This window comes from Oncorhynchus nerka, unplaced genomic scaffold (genome assembly GCF_034236695.1).
Source record: "Oncorhynchus nerka isolate Pitt River unplaced genomic scaffold, Oner_Uvic_2.0 unplaced_scaffold_1471, whole genome shotgun sequence".
Classification (NCBI taxonomy): Eukaryota; Metazoa; Chordata; class Actinopteri; order Salmoniformes; family Salmonidae; genus Oncorhynchus; species Oncorhynchus nerka.
This window is the reverse complement of record NW_027039847.1, coordinates 30,536-51,874: the sequence shown is the minus strand read 5'-3', so window position 1 is coordinate 51,874 and position 21,339 is coordinate 30,536. Positions and strand designations below refer to the sequence as shown.

The 21,339-nt window shown below is 44.1% G+C and overlaps 1 protein-coding gene across 1 annotated transcript in view; it reads left to right on the top strand.

The window, feature by feature from the left end:
- Positions 1-21,127, top strand: part of LOC135568585 (transcription elongation regulator 1-like protein) — a 38,934-nt gene extending 17,807 nt beyond the window's left edge. Inside the window, exons 5-11 of the mRNA XM_065015388.1 lie at positions 5,196-5,287; positions 12,729-12,886; positions 14,242-14,326; positions 14,614-14,752; positions 15,991-16,083; positions 19,054-19,172; positions 20,971-21,127. Of these exons, the coding sequence (XP_064871460.1) occupies positions 5,196-5,287; positions 12,729-12,886; positions 14,242-14,326; positions 14,614-14,752; positions 15,991-16,083; positions 19,054-19,172; positions 20,971-21,127 (843 nt within the window). The remainder of the gene's footprint in view (positions 1-5,195; positions 5,288-12,728; positions 12,887-14,241; positions 14,327-14,613; positions 14,753-15,990; positions 16,084-19,053; positions 19,173-20,970) is intronic.
- The last annotated feature ends 212 nt before the right edge of the window (positions 21,128-21,339 follow it).

Here is a 21,339-nt window from a genome sequence, read left to right as displayed (position 1 = left end):
TTATTAGTCCCAAATGGCTCCCTGTTCCCTTTATAGTACACTACTTTTGACCTGGGCTCTGGTCAAAAGTAGTGCACTACATAGGGGGGATAGGGTGCCATTTGGGACCAATGGTCTCCCCTCTGTGAAGGGGTTCAGTAATCTAAGGGGTTGGTCATGCGTTGCCTTGGTAATTGAACGGCTCTGGCTGTATCTGGGACGGTGTTGTGGACATTACAAGGGTAAAGCATTTGTCACACTATAATCAACACCCCTTATTTCACTATTAACCCAGGATTTAACAAAACAAAACAATAGAAGTGAAATTAATTTAATGTTCATTTTCCTCCACTAGAGCTACCTGCCGTGCCTACACCACTCTAACCACTAGGCTACCTGCCGTCCCTACACTCTAACCACTAGGCTACCTGCCGTCACAACATTCTAACCACTAGGCTACCTGCCGTCCCTACACTCTAACCACTAGGCTACCTGCCATCCCTACACTCTAACCACTAGGCCACCTGCCGTCCCACTCTAACCACTAGGCTACCTGCCGTCCCTACCAACCACTAGGCTACCTGCCGTCCCTACATTCTAACCACTAACCACTAGGCTACCTGCCGTCCCCTACACTCTAACCACTAGGCTCCCTGCCGTCCCACACTCTAACCACTAGGCTACCTGCCGTCCCTACACTCTAACCACTAGGCTACCTGCCGTCCCTCTAACACTCTAACCCGTCCCTACACTCTAACCACTAGGCTACCTGCCGTCCCTACACTCTAACCACTAGGCTACCCTGCCGTCCCAACACTCTAACCACTAGGCTACCCTGCCGTCCCTAACACTCTAACCACTACTAGGCTACCCTGCCGTCCCTACACTCTAACCACTAGGCTACCTGCCGTCCCTACACTCTAACCACTAGGCTACCTGCCGTCCCTACACTCTAACCACCCTAGGCTACCTGCCGTCCCTACACACTCTAACCACTAGGCTACCCTGCCGTCCCTACACTCTAACCACTAGGCTACCTGCCGTCCCTACACTCTAACCACTAGGCTACCTGCCGTCCCTCTAACCACTCTACCTGCCGTCCCTAAACCACTAGGCTACCTGCCGTCCCTACACTCTAACCACTAGGCTACCTGCCGTCCCTACACTCTAACACTCTAACCACTAGGCTACCCTAACCACTAGGCTACCTGCCGCCCTACACTCTAACCACTAGGCTACCTGCCGTCCCTACACTCTAACCACTAGGCTACCTGCCGTCCCCTACCACTCTAACCACTAGGCTACCTAACCACTAGGCGTCCTACACTCTAACCACTAGGCTACCTGCCGTCCCTAACCACTCTAACCACTAGGCTACCCTGCCGTCCCAACACTCTAACCACTAGGCTAGGCTACCTGCCCCTGTCCCTACACTCTAACCACTAGGCTACCCTGGCTACCCTGTCCCTACAACCACTCTAACCACTAGGCTACCTGCCATCCCTACACTCTAACCACTAGGCTAGGCTACCTGCCGTCCCTACACACCACTCTAACCACTAGGCTACCCTGCCGTCCCTACACTCTAACCACTAGGCTACCTGCCGTCCCTACACTCTAACCACTAGGCTACCTGCCGTCCCTACACTCTAACCACTAGGCTACCTGCCGTCCCTACACTCTAACCACTAGGCTACCCTGCCGTCCCTACACTCTAACCACTAGGCTACCTGCCGTCCCTACACTCTAACCACTAGGCTACCTGCCGTCCCTACACTCTACCACTAGGCTAACTAACCACTAGGCTACCTGCCGTCCCTACACTCTAACCACTAGGCTACCTGCCGTCCCTACACTCTAACCACTCTACCTGCCGTCCCTACCACCACTAGGCTACCCTGCCGTCCCTACACTCTAACCACTAGGCTACCCTGCCGTCCCTACACTCTAACCACTAGGCACTACACTCTAACCACTAGGCTACCCCGTCCCTACACTCTAACCACTAGGCTACCCTGCCGTCCCTACACTCTAACCACTAGGCTACCTGCCGTCCCTACACTCTAACCAACCACTCTAACCACTAGGCTACCTGCCGTCCCTACACTCTAACCACTAGGCTACCTCTAACCACTAGGCTCCTGCCGTACACTCTAACCACTAGGCTACCTGCCGTCCCTACACTCTAACCACTCTAACCACCACTAGGCTACCTGCCGTCCCTACACTCTAACCACTAGGCTACCTGCCGTCCCTACACTCTAACCACTCTACCCTGCCGTCCCTACACTCTAACCACTAGGCTACCCTCTAACCATCCCTACACTCTAACCACTAGGCTACCTGCCGTCCCTACACTCTAACCACTAGGCTACCTGCCGTCCCTACACTCTTAACCACTAGGCTACCCTGCCATCCCTACACTCTAACCACTAGGCTACCCTGCCGTCCCTACACTCTAACCACTAGGCTACCTGCCGTCCCTACACTCTAACCACTAGGCTACCCTGTCCGGCTACCTGCTCCCTACACTCTAACCACTAGGCTACCTGCCGTCCCTACTCTAACCACTCTAACCACCACTAGGCTACCTGCCGTCCCTACACTCTAACCACTAGGCTACCTGCCGTCCCTACACTCTAACCACTAGGCTACCCACTCTAACCACTAGGCTACCTGCCGTCCCTACACTCTAACCACTAGGCTACCTGCCGTCCCTACACTCTAACCACTAGGCTACCTGCTGCTGCCTGCCGTCCCTACACTCTAACCACTAGGCTACCTGCCGTCCCTACAACCACTCTAACTCTAACCACTAGGCTACCTTGCTACGTCCCTCTTAACCACTCTAACCACCACTAGGCTACCTGCCGTCCCTACACTCTAACCACTAGGCTACCCTGCCGTCCCTACACTCTAACCACTAGGCTACCTGCCGTCCCTACACTCTAACCACTAGGCTACCCACTGCCGTCCCTACACTCTAACCACTAACCACTAGGCTACCTGCCGTCCCTACACTCTAACCACTAGGCTACCTGCCGTCCCTACACTCTAACCACTCTAGGCTACCTGCCGTCCCTACACTCTAACCACTAGGCTACCTGCCGTCCCTACACTCTAACCACTAGGCTACCTGCTACGTCCCTACACTCTAACCACTAGCCTAACTGCTCCCTACACTCTAACCACTAGGCTACCTGCCGCCCCTACCCTACCACTCTAACCACTATGCTACCTGCCGTCCCTCTACCACTAGACTAACCACCACTAGGCTACCCTGCCGTCCCTACACTCTAACCACTAGACTACCTGCCGTCCCTACACTCTAACCACTAGGCTACCTACCACACTCTAACCACTAGGCTACCTGCCGTCCCTACACTCTAACCACTAGGCTACCTACCGTCCCTACACTCTAACCACTAGGCTACCTGCCGTCCCTACACTCTAACCACTACCCTGCCGTGTAAAGACACAATAGAAAGGATTGCGTTTGATGCTTTAAATCATCCAGAACATTTTCCTTCCACCGCTGCAGTTTTGCTATTCAGCTTGTGTTGATTCGTCCATATTGTTGACATTGTTGTCATACTACATTGTTGCAAACTATGCAATTCACTTTTTAATGAGATTTTCGAAAACACTTAATCTCCTCCAAAACCCCCACCCCATCTCAGTCCAGACAGAGGTTTGAGACATGCAATCATCACAGTACATTAATGTAATTCAATATCTATTACAACACAGACCGATCCTACCATGTGTTCAGTGGGCTCATTGTACCATTCACTATGAACACCTTCTCAATCAATGTGTTGTCCCGAATCCAGAATAGATACAGAGATATGCACCACCATTTCCACTGCAGCTCTGACTGGTTCCCAAATCACACCCTATTCCCTATCTGGTGCACTACTATTGACCAAGGCCCTTAGGGCCAATAGGGCTCTGGTCAAAGTAGTGCACTATTTAGGGAATATGGTGCCATTTGGGATGCACATCTATATCTACACGCTGAAGTCAGACCAATTTGATTTCAGGTTATTCTGTTTTGGATGCACAGATAGCAGACAGAGCAAGATACCATACAGAGACAGGTAGCAGATAGCGGCAGATAGCAGACAGAGACAGATAGCAGACAGAGACAGGTAGCAGATAGCGGCAGATAGCAGACAGATAGCAGACCGATACAGATAGCAGACAGAGACAGATAGCAGACAGAGACAGATAGCAGACAGAGACAGGTAGCAGATAGCGGCAGATAGCAGACAGAGACAGATAGCAGACAGAGTCAGATAGCAGACAGAGACAGGTAGCAGATAGCGGCAGATAGCAGACAGATAGCAGACAGATACAGATAGCAGACAGAGACAGATAGCAGACAGAGACATGTAGCAGATAGCGGCAGATAGCAGACAGATAGCAGACAGAGACAGATAGCAGACAGAGACAGATAGCAGACCGAGACAGGTAGCAGATAGCGGCAGATAGCAGACAGATACAGATAGCAGACAGATACAGATAGCAGACAGAGACATATAGCAGACAGAGACATGCAGCAGATAGCAGACAGATAGCAGACAGAGACAGATAGCAGACAGAGACAGATAGCAGACAGATAGCAAAAAGAGACAGGTAGCAGACAGAGACAGGTAGCAGACAGATACAGGTAGCAGGCAGAGACAGATAGCAGATAGCAGACAGAGACAGATAGCAGACAGAGACAGGTAGCAGGCAGAGACAGGTAGCAGATAGCAGACAGATAGCAGACAGAGACAGGTAGCAGACAGAGACAGGTAGCAGACAGAAACAGGTAGCAGACAGAGACAGGTAGCAGGCAGAGACAGGTAGCAGACAGAAACAGGTAGCAGACAGAGACAGGTAGCAGGCAGAGACAGATAGCAGATAGCAGACAGAGACAGATAGCAGACAGAGACAGAGGCACATCAAGCCACACCGCTCTGTACTGAGCTGACCTGGTAACACATTAAACCACACCTCTCTGTACTGAGCTGACCTGGTAACACATTAAGCCACACCTCTCTGACCAAGCACAGAACGGTTTATGATCCACAGTGTGAAAATGGTATCTGCATGGTGCGTTGTGTTAATTCTGCCCTCTGACCTGTGTTTGTGTGTGTGTGTGTGTGTGTGTGTGTGTGTGTGTGTGTTCTCTCTCTGTGTGTGTGTGTGTGTGTGTGTGCGTGTTGTAGCAGGAGATGGTAGAGGTCCCCATGGAGGAAGAGGACGTTGACCCTAAAGACAAGCGTCCTGTAGCTTCCACCCCTGTTCCCGGATCTCCATGGTAACGTTCTCTTGCCAGGATTGGTCAATGTTTGAATAAACATGTCAGAACATTTCAGCTCTTTAGGAATCTGTCCCATTCCAGTCGTCACTGAACACCAAACATGAAAAAGACGTTTGGCTAAAGTTCAGAAAACCTTTATCTGCTATAAATGTTAAAGTGGAATCATGCCTCTTTACTTTCTTCACTTTTTCTTGAACAACATATTTTATATCTGGTTATTATTTCTGATGTCGTAATTTCTTGAAAGTCTCAGGAAAGCAGTGTAATCATGGTCTTCATAACGTGAGGAATAACCAATCGCTCGCAGTATGTAAAAACCCTTTTCAGAACAACAGAAAAAACGACACCTTTGATAGAAAAATAATTTCCGTCCCGACAATGAACAACTCATATCAGGGATAATAGTGTAATAAGCCAAGCTGTGTCTGTCTGCAGAGTAATCTGTTGTTTAAAATGGACTTGTTGTTCTCCACATGTAATAGCCTTTTGATCTGTCAGCGTGTGTTGATGCTGAGAGCAGACTTTAAACGCTCTGCATGAAACCTGTCATTTACAACACTTTCTCAGCTCAGCACCTAAACGGCATGTTCGTTTTTTTAAAACCATCACCCGTGTTAAACCTTTTCCATTCATCAGCTTTAATTATGTGACTATTGGATTAAAATACTTTTTTTTTTAAACAAAGCAAATTGTAAAAAAAAAATAAAAAAATAAATAAATAAAGATTTGATAAACAAATGTAAATTTGTTTATTTGTAAACATTTGTAATTTTTTTTTAAATAAATAAATATTTGATAAACAAATCGAATCCAACCTATTTTGTTTGATGATTCTAATATTGAAAAGTCTCATGAGAGATTCGTTGTGACATATTATCCAGATATTGAAACACCTTTCTGCTGTGTGAATATCATGTCATGGCTGAGCGATAGCTAGCCACACCAATGAAATATGATCTCATATAACGGGACGAGTCACCGCCAGATAATACCAGGAAGTAAAGCTTCACAATTCATTTGATATGGTTGAGCGTGAAGACATATTGAATTATCCCAGGGATTCATAGACTGTAGCAGCTGTTAGTAATACTCCTCCTGTGGCTTTAAATACATAACGTCTTTAAGGAGGAAGAGCTCTGAAGTGATGCACGACGACAACAGGAACAACTCTGCCTCAGAAACCATCACCTGGAAATACATCAGCTGCTGTTAGATTCTAGCACTTTCTATAACGTGTTATGTCTGACTAAGTGACAGATAACTAAAGTGGTTATACTCCTATTACTACATAGAGCATATATTCATCTACGTATTTCTTATTTACATTATGTCACTGTATAATATACAAGTATATAATCATATATGCCATTTCAAACACACTTTTATTTCAAGTGACTTACAGTAGCGCATTCGTACATGTTCTTATGGGTAGCCCCAGCTGGTAGGTCCAGCGGGTAGGTCCAGTGGGTAAGTCCAACAGGTAGGTCCAGCGGGTAGCCCCAGCTGGTAGGTCCAGTGGGTAGCCCCAGCAGGTAGGTCCAGCGGGTAGGTCCAGTGGGTAGGTCCAGCTGGTAGGTCCAGTGGGTAGGTCCAGCTGGTAGGTCCAGCTGGTAGGTCCAGCTGGTAGGTCCAACAGGTAGGTCCAGCGGGTAGGTCCAGCGGGTAGGTCCAGTGGGTAGCCCCAGCTGGTAGGTCCAGTGGGTAGGTCCAGCTGGTAGGTCAGGCGGGTAGCCCCAGTGGGTAGGTCCAGTGGGTAGCCCCAGCTGGTAGGTCCAGTGGGTAGCCCCAGAAGGTAGGTCCAGCGGGTAGCCCCAGCAGGTAGCCCCAGCGGGTAGGTCCAGCTGGTAGGTCCAACAGGTAGATCCAGCGGGTAGGTCCAGCGGGTAGGTCCAGTGGGTAGCCCCAGCTGGTAGGTCCAGTGGGTAGGTCCAGCTGGTAGGTCAGGCGGGTAGCCCCAGTGGGTAGGTCCAGTGGGTAGCCCCAGCTGGGTAGCCCCAGCTGGTAGGTCCAGTGGGTAGCCCCAGCAGGTAGGTCCAGCGGGTAGCCCCAGCAGGTAGCCCCAGCGGGTAGGTCCAGCGGGTAGGTCCAGCAGGTAGGTCCAGCGGGTAGGTCCAGCGGGTAGCCCCACTAGGTAGCCCCAGCAGGTAGGTCCAGCGGTTAGGTCCAGCGGGTAGGTCCAGCCGGTAGCACCCTTCTGGTTCTGCCCTCCTTCTCCCCAGATCATTTCCTGTCATACTGTTGTTTATCTTGTCATAGAATACTTCTGGTTCTGCCCTCCTTCTCCCCAGATCATTTCCTGTAACACTGTTGTTTATCTTGTCATAGAACACTTCTGGTTCTGCCCTCCTTCTCCCCAGATCATTTCCTGTAATACTGTTGTTTATCATGTGATAGAACACTTCTGGTTCTGCCCTCCTTCTCCCCAGATCATTTCTCCCCAGATCATTTCTCCCCAGATCATTTCCTGTAACACTGTTGTTTATGATGTCATAGAACACTTCTGGTTCTGCCCTCCTTCTTCCTAGATCATTTCCTGTAACACTGTTGTTTATGATGTCATAGAACACTTCTGGTTCTGCCCTCCTTCTCCCCAGATCATTTCCTGTAATACTGTTGTTTATCATGTGATAGAACACTTCTGGTTCTGCCCTCCTTCTCCCCAGATCATTTCCTGTAATACTGTTGTTTATGATGTCATAGAACACTTCTGGTTCTGCCCTCCTTCTCCCCAGATCATTTCCTGTAATACTGTTGTTTATGATGTCATAGAACACTTCTGGTTCTGCCCTCCTTCTCCCCAGATCATTTCCTGTAATACTGTTGTTTATGATGTCATAGAACACTTCTGGTTCTGCCCTCCTTCTCCCCAGATCATTTCCTGTAATACTGTTGTTTATGATGTCATAGAACACTTCTGGTTCTGCCCTCCTTCTCCCCAGATAATTTCCTGTAATACTGTTGTTTATCATGTCATAGAACACTTCTGGTTCTGCCCTCCTTCTCCCCAGATCATTTCCTGTCATACTGTTGTTTATCTTGTCATAGAACACTTCTGGTTCTGCCCTCCTTCTCCCCAGATCATTTCCTGTAATACTGTTGTTTATGATGTCATAGAACACTTCTGGTTCTGCCCTCCTTCTCCCCAGATCATTTCCTGTAATACTGTTGTTTATCATGTCATAGAACACTTCTGGTTCTGCCCTCCTTCTCCCCAGATCATTTCCTGTCATACTGTTGTTTATCTTGTCATAGAACACTTCTGGTTCTGCCCTCCTTCTCCCCAGATCATTTCCTGTAACACTGTTGTTTATCTTGTCATAGAACACTTCTGGTTCTGCCCTCCTTCTCCCCAGATCATTTCCTGTAATACTGTTGTTTATCATGTGATAGAACACTTCTGGTTCTGCCCTCCTTCTCCCCAGATCATTTCCTGTAACACTGTTGTTTATCATGTGATAGAACACTTCTGGTTCTGCCCTCCTTCTTCCTAGATCATTTCCTGTAACACTGTTGTTTATCATGTGATAGAACACTTCTGGTTCTGCCCTCCTTCTTCCTAGATCATTTCCTGTAACACTGTTGTTTATGATGTCATAGAACACTTCTGGTTCTGCCCTCCTTCTCCCCAGATCATTTCCTGTAACACTGTTGTTTATCATGTCATAGAACACTTCTGGTTCTGCCCTCCTTCTTCCTAGATCATTTCCTGTAACACTGTTGTTTATCATGTCATAGAACACTTCTGGTTCTGCCCTCCTTCTCCCCAGATCATTTCTCCCCAGATCATTTCTCCCCAGATCATTTCCTGTAACACTGTTGTTTATGATGTCATAGAACACTTCTGGTTCTGCCCTCCTTCTTCCTAGATCATTTCCTGTAACACTGTTGTTTATGATGTCATAGAACACTTCTGGTTCTGCCCTCCTTCTCCCCAGATCATTTCCTGTAATACTGTTGTTTATCATGTGATAGAACACTTCTGGTTCTGCCCTCCTTCTCCCCAGATCATTTCCTGTAATACTATTGTTTATCATGTGATAGAACACTTCTGGTTCTGCCCTCCTTCTCCCCAGATCATTTCCTGTAATACTGTTGTTTATGATGTCATAGAACACTTCTGGTTCTGCCCTCCTTCTCCCCAGATCATTTCCTGTAATACTGTTGTTTATGATGTCATAGAACACTTCTGGTTCTGCCCTCCTTCTCCCCAGATCATTTCCTGTAATACTGTTGTTTATGATGTCATAGAACACTTCTGGTTCTGCCCTCCTTCTCCCCAGATCATTTCCTGTAATACTGTTGTTTATCATGTCATAGAACACTTCTGGTTCAGCCCTCCTTCTCCCCAGATCATTTCCTGTAACACTGTTGTTTATCATGTGATAGAACACTTCTGGTTCTGCCCTCCTTCTCCCCAGATCATTTCCTGTAACACTGTTGTTTATCATGTCATAGAACACTTCTGGTTCTGCCCTCCTTCTCCCCAGATCATTTCCTGTAACACTGTTGTTTATCATGTCATAGAACACTTCTGGTTCTGCCCTCCTTCTCCCCAGATCATTTCCTGTAACACTGTTGTTTATCATGTGATAGAACACTTCTGGTTCTGCCCTCCTTCTCCCCAGATCATTTCCTGTAATACTGTTGTTTATCATGTGATAGAACACTTCTGGTTCTGCCCTCCTTCTTCCCTAGTTCTGCCCTCCTTCTCCCCAGATCATTTCCTGTAACACTGTTGTTTATGATGTCATAGAACACTTCTGGTTCAGCCCTCCTTCTCCCCAGATCATTTCCTGTAATACTGTTGTTTATCATGTGATAGAACACTTCTGGTTCTGCCCTCCTTCTCCCCAGATCATTTCTCCCCAGATCATTTCCTGTAACACTGTTGTTTATCATGTGATAGAACACTTCTGGTTCTGCCCTCCTTCTCCCCAGATCATTTCCTGTAATACTGTTGTTTATCATGTGATAGAACACTTCTGGTTCTGCCCTCCTTCTCCCCAGATAATTTCTCCCCAGATCATTTCCTGTAATACTGTTGTTTATCATGTCATAGAACACTTCTCGTTCTGCCCTCCTTCTCCCCAGATCATTTCCTGTAATACTGTTGTTTATCATGTCATAGAACACTTCTGGTTCTGCCCTCCTTCTCCCCAGATCATTTCCTGTAACACTGTTGTTTATCATGTGATAGAACACTTCTGGTTCAGCCCTCCTTCTCCCCAGATCATTTCTCCCCAGATCATTTCCTGTAATACTGTTGTTTATCATGTGATAGAACACTTCTGGTTCAGCCCTCCTTCTCCCCAGATCATTTCTCCCCAGATCATTTCCTGTAACACTGTTGTTTATGATGTCATAGAACACTTCTGGTTCTGCCCTCCTTCTCCCCAGATCATTTCTCCCCAGATCATTTCCTGTAATACTGTTGTTTATGATGTGATAGAACACTTCTGGTTCTGCCCTCCTTCTCCCCAGATCATTTCCTGTAACACTGTTGTTTATCATGTCATAGAACACTTCTGGTTCTGCCCTCCTTCTCCCCAGATCATTTCCTGTAATACTGTTGTTTATCATGTCATAGAACACTTCTGGTTCTGCCCTCCTTCTCCCCAGATCATTTCCTGTAATACTGTTGTTTATGATGTCATAGAACACTTCTGGTTCTGCCCTCCTTCTCCCCAGATCATTTCCTGTAACACTGTTGTTTGTGATGTCATAGAACACTTCTGGTTCTGCCCTCCTTCTCCCCAGATCATTTCCTGTAACACTGTTGTTTATGATGTCATAGAACACTTCTGGTTCTGCCCTCCTTCTCCCCAGATCATTTCCTGTAACACTGTTGTTTATGATGTCATAGAACACTTCTGGTTCTGCCCTCCTTCTCCCCAGATCATTTCCTGTAACACTGTTGTTTATGATGTCATAGAACACTTCTGGTTCTGCCCTCCTTCTCCCCAGATCATTTCCTGTAACACTGTTGTTTATGATGTCATAGAACACTTCTGGTTCTGCCCTCCTTCTCCCCAGATCATTTCCTGTAACACTGTTGTTTATGATGTCATAGAACACTTCTGGTTCTGCCCTCCTTCTCCCCAGATCATTTCCTGTAATACTGTTGTTTATCATGTGATAGAACACTTCTGGTTCTGCCCTCCTTCTCCCCAGATCATTTCCTGTAACACTGTTGTTTATCATGTCATAGAACACTTCTGGTTCTGCCCTCCTTCTCCCCAGATCATTTCCTGTAACACTGTTGTTTATGATCTCCCCCTCCTTCTCCCCAGATCATTTCCTGTAACACTGTTGTTTATCATGTGATAGAACACTTCTGGTTCTGCCCTCCTTCTCCCCAGATCATTTCCTGTAACACTGTTGTTTATCATGTGATAGAACACTTCTGGTTCTGCCCTCCTTCTCCCCAGATCATTTCCTGTAACACTGTTGTTTATCATGTGATAGAACACTTCTGGTTCTGCCCTCCTTCTCCCCAGATCATTTCCTGTAACACTGTTGTTTATCATGTCATAGAACACTTCTGGTTCTGCCCTCCTTCTCCCCAGATCATTTCCTGTAACACTGTTGTTTATCATGTGATAGAACACTTCTGGTTCTGCCCTCCTTCTCCCCAGATCATTTCCTGTAACACTGTTGTTTATCATGTGATAGAACACTTCTGGTTCTGCCCTCCTTCTCCCCAGATCATTTCCTGTAACACTGTTGTTTATCATGTGATAGAACACTTCTGGTTCTGCCCTCCTTCTCCCCAGATCATTTCCTGTAACACTGTTGTTTATCATGTGATAGAACACTTCTGGTTCTGCCCTCCTTCTCCCCAGATCATTTCCTGTAACACTGTTGTTTATCATGTGATAGAACACTTCTGGTTCTGCCCTCCTTCTCCCCAGATCATTTCCTGTAACACTGTTGTTTATCATGTGATAGAACACTTCTGGTTCTGCCCTCCTTCTCCCCAGATCATTTCCTGTAACACTGTTGTTTATCATGTGATAGAACACTTCTGGTTCTGCCCTCCTTCTCCCCAGATCATTTCCTGTAACACTGTTGTTTATCATGTGATAGAACACTTCTGGTTCTGCCCTCCTTCTCCCCAGATCATTTCCTGTAACACTGTTGTTTATCATGTGATAGAACACTTCTGGTTCTGCCCTTCCTAGATGTGTGTTTAGAATGTTATTATTATTATTGCAGAGTGACGCTTGAAGGGTTCAGAGAGTGGAGCATCAACTTTAAAAAGAAAGTTAAAGACCTGACAGAGGCAGCATATTGGCTCTCTAGTCTACAAAACACACGTTTATTCTTGACAGGCAAACACCATCTCAGCTATCTTGCGTTGACACACACCAGTAGGGAACCGGACAGGCATGACTAATTCAACTCTCATCCTTACATTATTATGATCGTTTCTCCTCAGGTGTGTGGTGTGGACGGGGGACGACAGAGTCTTTTTCTTCAACCCAACGATACAGCTCTCTGTTTGGGATCAGCCAGTAGATCTGAAGGACCGTGGAGAGGATCTCAACAGGATTATAGAAGATCCTCCACATAAACGCAAAAAGGATTCTTTGTCCAGTAAGTTTGTGGTAATTCTTCCCCGTTGGCTTGTCTTCATCCCGCCGTTTAGTTGGGCCTCGTTAGGACTCTTCTTCATATTAAAGAGGGTATTTACTAGGCCATGGCTTTAGATGGAACCGAGAAGCTCATTATCAGTCCGCTATTTTTCTAATGATGTTAATAAACATGTTTTTTTAATGATCTGTTAATACGGAGGCCAATAAAATGGCCTGATATACTAGATCCTATATACAGTGTGTCAGTTCCATTGTCTGTCGATCCCAGACTACCAGAGGATCGTGATGTCTCTGTTCATTGAAGGAGATGATCACGAATGGAACGTGGAACCTTTAGGATGTCAAACCATCTCATGGTTGCATTTTAAATGGCACCCTATTCCCTATGGGCCTGGTCCAATGACACACTATTCTCTATGTGCCCTGGTCCAATGGTATACTATTCCCTATGGGCCCTGGTCCAATGACACACTATTCCTTATGGCCCTGGTCCAATGACACACTATTCCCTATGGGCCCTGGTCCAATGACACACTATTCCCTATGGGCCCTGGTCCAATGACACACTATTCCCTATGGGCCCTGGTCCAATGACACACTATTCCTTATGGCCCTGGTCCAATGACACACTATTCCCTATGGGCCCTGGTCCAATGACACACTATTCCCTATGGGCCCTGGTCCAATGACACACTATTCCCTATGGGCCCTGGTCCAATGGCACACTATTCCCTATGGCCCTGGTCCAATGACACACTATTCCCTATGGGCCCTGGTCCAATGACACACTATTCCCTATGGGCCCTGGTCCAATGGCACCCTGTTCCCTATGGTCCCCGGTCCAAAGAAGTGCACTATATAGGTATTAGGGTCCCATTTAGGATGCATCCCATCTCTTTTGTGTTCTACTAGAATAGCTCATATGGAAGTCCTGTGTGTGGCTGGCTCTGTAAATATTGGATTACATTGGATCTTGTCAGCGATGATATCTCCCCGGACTAGATTTCCCAGAGGTCAGGTTGTCTTTATTGATTTATCCTTATTGCAGTTACCAGCTGATTATGTATCGATGACCTTATACCTGAACCTCACTGTTCCAACAAAGCATGTCTGGCAAATTAACTTTGGTAAATATGTGGACAACCCCCGATGAACTGAACATTGACTTATGGCTGATAAGACGGTGAGCAGTAATGCTACTCTAGTCTGATAGGTTCTCTCACAGTGGTTTTTAATGACCAATTATATGAAGACGGAGTCCATTGAAAAGGGATGTTTGTTACACTCTGCGTCTGTTGGAGTCCACTCGAAAAAAGGATGTGTGCTACGCTTCTGTCTGTGTGTCCGTTCTCTCAGCAGAGGACGGTTCTAACTCTCCGTCTGCCGATGACGATGATGCTGATGATGAAGATGAACATTATTCAAAAACCAAGAGGAACAAGTGAGTGTCAAAGTCCCACCCCCCCCCCCCCCATCTTAACCATACTCATAGTTTAACATTACAATGATACTTCTCTACAGAATAATAATCTCATTTTGAAGTATTTTTTTGTAAATTAAAAAAATATATATATATATTGTACTGTACAAATACCACTGTACCGTACAGTAGCCTAGTTTTGACCCAAGCCTTTTGGGCCCTGGTCAAGAGGAGATCACTATCTCGGGGAATAGGGTTTCCTTTTGAGATACATCCTAGAACTGCTTGTATGTTTCTGTCCTCCTCAGACTGGAAAAACCTGCGGATGGTAATGAGGACCTGAGAGAGAGGGCAGGTGCAGAGACATGTGACTCCCCCCCCCATCGGACTGTTCTACCCTTAGGGCTCCGCATCACACACTTCAGGGACATGCTCCTTGAAAGAGGGGTAAAGGCATATTGAATAGAATACAAAAAATCTAATGCACTTTAGGCTGCGTTTAGACAGGCAGCCCAATTCTGATATTTCTTTTCCACTAATTGGTCTTTTGACCAATCACGTCAGATGTTTTTCAGACGTGATCTGATTGGTCAAAAGATCAATTGGTGAAAGAAAAAAAATGCAAGATTTGGGCTGCCTTTCTAAATGCAGCCACAGAGACGGACCTAGATTCTAACAGTTTTCCATGAGGAAGGAATTGAAACCATACTTTTCAAAGTGGCAATATGGGGACTCAAATCCCTGTATTGCAACTAATCATCAAGGGACACAGGGACCAGCAACTGGAAAGGCAGCAAAAAACACTAAATGATGGAAAGATCTACATCATGTAACAGGTTGGATGAATGATGGAAAGATCTACATCATGTCACAAATTGGGTGAATGATGGAAAGACCTACATCATGTCACAAGTTGGGTGAATGATGGAAAGACCTACATCATGTAACAGGTTGGGTGAATGATGGAAAGACCTACATCATGTAACAGGTTGGATGAATGATGGAAAGATCTACATCATGTCACAAATTGGGTGAATGATGGAGAGACCTACATCATGTAACAGGTTGGATGAATGATGGAAAGACCTACATCATGTAACAGGTTGGATGAATGATGGAAAGACCTACATCATGTAACAAGTTGGGTGAATGATGGAAAGGTCTACACCATGTAACAAGTTGGATGAATGATGGAAAGACCTACATCATGTAACAAGTTGGATGAATGATGGAAAGGTCTACACCATGTAACAGGTTGGATGAATGATGGAAAGACCTACACCATGTAACAGGTTGGATGAATGATGGAAAGACCTACATCATGTAACAGGTTGGATGAATGATGGAAAGACCTACATCATGTCACAAGTTGGGTGAATGATGGAAAGGTCTACACCATGTAACAGGTTGAATGAATGATGGAAAGGTCTACACCATGTAACAGGTTGAATGAATGATGGAAAGGCCTACATCATGTAACAGGTTGGATGAATGATGGAAAGGTCTACACCATGTAACAGGTTGAATGAATGATGGAAAGGTCTACACCATGTAACAGGTTGGATGAATGATGGAAAGACTTTTTGTAATTGATCATGTAACAAATGAATGATGGAAAGGTCTACATCATGTAACAGGTTGAATGTACTGAATGTTTTCTTAAATATGTTTTGTCTTCTCTTCAGGTTTCAGCGTTTTCCACATGGGAGAAAGAACTGCACAAGATCGTGTTTGATCCACGGTATCTTCTGCTAAACTCTGCAGAGGAGAGGAAACAGGTGAACTCTGCTGGTTGTCCTCCTTTAATTGGTCATGATTGATTTATCGGTTGGTCATGATTGGTTAATTGGTCATGATTGATTTATTGGTTGGTCATAATCGGTTAATTGGTCATGATTATTTATTGGTTGGTAATAATTGGTTAATTGGTCATGATTATTTATTGGTTGGTCATAATTGGTTAATTGGTCATGATTATTTATTGGTTGGTCATAATTGGTTAATTGGTCATGATTATTTATTGGTTGGTCATAATTGGTTAATTGGTCATGATTATTTATTGGTTGGTCAATAATTGGTTAATTGGTCATGATTATTTATTGGTTGGTCATAATTGGTTAATTGGTCATGATTGATTTATCGGTTGGTCATAATTGGTTAATTGGTCATGATTATTTATTGGTTGGTCATAATTGGTTAATTGGCCATGATTGATTTATCGGTTGGTCATAATTGGTTAATTGGTCATGATTATTTATAGGTTGGTCATAATTGGTTAATTGGTCATGATTGGTTAATTGGTCATGATTGGTTTATTTTTTCATCATTAGTTAATCATATGCTATGATTAAATAATTACTAATGATTGATTAATTGGTCATGATTGACAGATTGTGAATGAGGTTGACTCAGAAATGACCAATCCAAATGAACCTTTAAAGTACAAGACAGCATGGACATTAGGGGTGTGCCTCTAAGTAAGACAATACGAACAACTAAGGGGCAAGTTTCCTGATACGATTATGATCTGAGTATTTTTTGTAATTATCCATGACCCCCCCCCAAAAAAATAACATGTGGGATGGTAGTGCGCATCCTTCAATCAAGTGCAAGGTGCTATGTGTTCTAAATAAGTCAATTGGCTAGTTTTCTTGTCTGTAAAGAGAAGGAGGGTGGAATGTACGTTGATCCTGCCGCTCTGATTGGATAGAAGGAAGCTGTGTTTATCTGTCTACTGCTTCGCTTCATAATTTCAGCCAATCACTTCTCTTCCTCCCATGTTTGGGTCTGATCGTTTTAGATTGCTGCTGCCTCCTGTTTGTCTGCTACTGTGATAAATCACAATGGCGAGGACATTTGCTAGCTAGCAAGCTATCAATGTGCATAATATATAGCATGCTATCAATGTGCATAATATATAGCAAGCTATCAATGGGCATAATATATAGCAAGCTATCAATGTGCATAATATATAGCAAGCTATCAATGTGCATAATATATAGCAAGCTATCAATGTGCATAATATATAGCATGCTATCAATGTGCATAATATATAGCAAGCTATCAATGTGCATAATATATAGCATGCTATCAATGTGCATAATATATAGCAAGCTATCAATGTGCATAATATATAGCAAGCTATCAATGTGCATAATATATAGCAAGCTATCAATGTGCATAATATATAGCAAGCTATCAATGTGCATAATATATAGCATGCTATCAATGTGCATAATATATAGCAAGCTATCAATGTGCATAAAATATAGCATGCTATCAATGTGCATAATATATAGCAAGCTATCAATGTGCATAATATATAACAAGCTATCAATGTGCATAATATATAACAAGCTATCAATGTGCATAATATATAGCAAGCTATAAATGTGCATAATATATAACAAGCTATCAATGTGCATAATATATAACAAGCTATCAATGTGCATAATATATAGCATGCTATCAATGTGCATAATATATAACAAGCTATCAATGTGCATAATATATAGCAAGCTATCAATGTGCATAATATCTAGCAAGCGGGCCATGGGAAGGGAAAAAAAGATGACCCGCTGACATTCATCCTAACTGAGTGACAGCAAACGTTTATGTTGGCCATGTGCAAGTTGAGGACAGAGACACAAACCGCTCTGCGCGCTGCTCTGCAACTGCTCTGCAGTTGTTTGGTCTCTAAACATGCAGGGAGATATAGGTGTTTTGATAACATCTATTTAGGCAAATCCGATCTGACTTTCAAGTGTTCATTTATGGATAGGATTAGGAATATGAGTACGGTCAGTTTAGCAGACTCCTAATGGATGTACTCCCATTATAGCATTACTGTCATTGGGTTTGCTCCCATTATATCATTACTGTCCATGGGTTTGCTCCCATTATAGCATTACTGTCATTGGTGAAAGCATTATGTTAGTAAAACTCAACAAAAAAACCCTTGGGATGAATTGTTGAGGTTTTTTGACATGTTGCATTTTACCTTCATTTAACTAGGCAAGTCAGTTAAGAACACATTCTTATTTACAATGACAGCCCTGGGAACAGTGGGTTTGTTCCTGGGCAGAATGACAGATGTTTAGCTTGTCAGCTCGGGGATTTGATCTTGCAACCTTTTGGTTACCAGTCCAACGCTCTAACCACTAGGCTACCTGACACATTGCCTTATGTACATAGACATGGAACACTGGTCACTTTAATAATGTTTACCTTACTGTTTTACCCATTTCATATGTATTTACTGTATTCTAGTCAAGTCCATCCTATTCAACTATTGCTGTTCATATAGTATCCTTTCCAAGTATTCTTCAGATATACTGCATATTATATCCACATACTGTCCCTAATGTCTATACATCCCATTACATATACTGCACATATATATATATATATATACTCCGGACTCTGACATTGCTTGTACTAATATTTATATATTTCTTAATTCCATTATTTTACTTTTATATGTCTGTGTATTGTTGTGAATTATTAGATATTACTGCAATGTTGGAGCTAGAAACACAAGCATTTCGCTACACCCGCAATAACATCTGAAAAATATGTGTATGCGACCAATAACGATTTGATTTGATTTGATTGATCCTGTCAGTGAACGTGAGAGGAGTTAAGTCGACAGTAAAGAGGATTAGGAAACAGCCGTCGTCTTTGTCTTGAAAATGATCTTCAAAGTCATTTTTCTTGTTGCCAATCATGACTGTGTTCCTCATCTCCAGGTGTTTGAGCAGTTTGTCAAAGTGAGGATGAAGGAAGAACACAAGGAGAAACAGAGCAAACTGCTGCAAGCAAAAGACCAGTATAGAAAACTTCTAGAGGAGTCGAAAATCACATCCAGGTAAAACCTGAAGCTAACTGTGTAATAGAATTACACGTACAGTAGGGGACTTAACTATTCAACTAAGCTTCATAATAGCTACATACAAAATAGCTTCATACTAAAAGTTTGGACTCAACCTACTCGTTGGTTTTTCTTTATTTGTACTATTTTCTACTATTCTACTGTAGTAAACAAATCAAAATATATTTTATATTTTAAATTCTTCATAGGAGACACCCTTTGACTTGATGACAGCTTTGCACACTCTTGGCATTCTCTCAACCAGCTTCACCTGGAATTCTTTTCCAACCTTCTTGAAGGAGTTTCCACATATGCTGAACACTTGACTGCTTTTCATTCACTCTGCGGTCCAACTCATCCCAAACCATCTCAATTGGGTTTGGGTTGGGTGATTGTGAAGGCCAGGTGACCTGATGCAGCACTCCATCACTCTCCTTGATCAAATAGCCCTTACATAGACTGGAGGTGTGTTGGGTCATTGTCCTGTTGGAAAACAAAGGATTGTCCCACTAAGCTCAAACCAGATGGGATGGCGTATTGCTGCAGAATGCTGTGGTAGCCATGCTGGTTAAGTGTGCCTTGAATTCTAAATAAATTACTGAGAGTGTCACCAGCAAAGCACCCCCACACCATCACACCTCCTCTTCCATGCTTTATGGTGGGATCCACACATGCGGCGATCATCCGTTCACCTACTCTGCGTCTCACAAAGACAAGGTGAACAGATTTCCACCGGTCTAATGTCAACTGCCTAAGTGTATGCTAAGCAGTTATCAAGGCAAAGGGTGACTATGTTGAATAATCTCAAATCTAAAATATATTTTGATTTGTTTAACACTTTTTTGGTTACTACATGATTCCATATGTGTTATTTGGTAGTTTTGATGTCTTCACTATTTTTCTTCAATGCAGATGTAACGGTATAACTTTAGACCGTCCCCTCGCCCCTTCGACCCCAACACTAGTTGAGCAATGCATTACGAATGCTTTTTACACCAGGCTAAACAAATCAAATAACAACGCTAAATTCACAACATTGATCAAGTTAGTCTAAGAAGAGTAAAATATTAAGTGTCGACTTCTGATAAGAGGAAAAGGGATTTTTTTTTCTTCCTCAAGACTATATCATTTAAAACTGAAATAAGCTGCTGGATCAGAGGATTTGTTAATAAAATAAAAAACAAGATTGCTTGTTGTCAGCATGTTGTGGCTTGTCATTTAGCTTTCCCCTTTAATCAACCACAGTGATGATGACAAAGGGTGTTCTATCTTCATGACCTTACTTCTTCTACATCTGACTACCTCTCTCTTTAGGTGATGACTACTGTAACCCCGCGGACAGAGTTCTCTGTATTCTATGGCTTCATTTAACTTGTCATAACTCTTGCTTATTCCTTTTCATAACTGTTGATAATAACTGATTATATATAAAAAAATAAAAAAACAATTTCAGAGCTTCTCTAAAATATTAACTACAGTTATGCATGTTTGCATGTCTCAAAACCACAATTGTCTAACAATTTCAAAAAATTATAAAACCGAGTAGCTCTAGTCTTTACTATATTTAAACCTGTGAAGACCTCCCTCCCTCCCTCCCTCCCTCCCTCCCTCCCTCCCTCCCTCCCTCCCTCCCTCCCTCCCTCCCTCCCTCCCCCTCCCTCCCTCCCTCCCTCCCCCTCCCTCCCTCCTCCCTCCCTCCCTCCCTCCCCCTCCCCCTCCCTCCCTCCCTCCCCCTCCTCCCTCCTTCCCTCCCAAACATTTCTCTAGGATGATCTCTTCTTTTCTCTATTTCCAGGTCAACTTTCAAAGACTTTTCTGTTAAGTACGGCCGTGACCAGCGCTTCAAGCAAGTGCTGAAGAAGAAAGACCAAGAGCACTTCTTCAACCAATTCATCAATGGGTTAAAGAAGAGAGACAAAGAGAACCGCATGAGGCTGAGGAAGATGAGATGAGGAGGTATGAGGCTGAGGAAGATGAGTTGAGGAGGCATGAGGCTGAGGAACATGAGATGAGGAGGTATGAGGCTGAGGAAGATGAGTTGAGGAGGCATGAGGCTGAGGAACATGAGATGAGGAGGTACAGTATGAGGCTGAGGAAGATGAGATGAGGAGGTACAGTATGAGGCTGAGGAAGATGAGATGAGGAGGTATGAGGCTGAGGAACA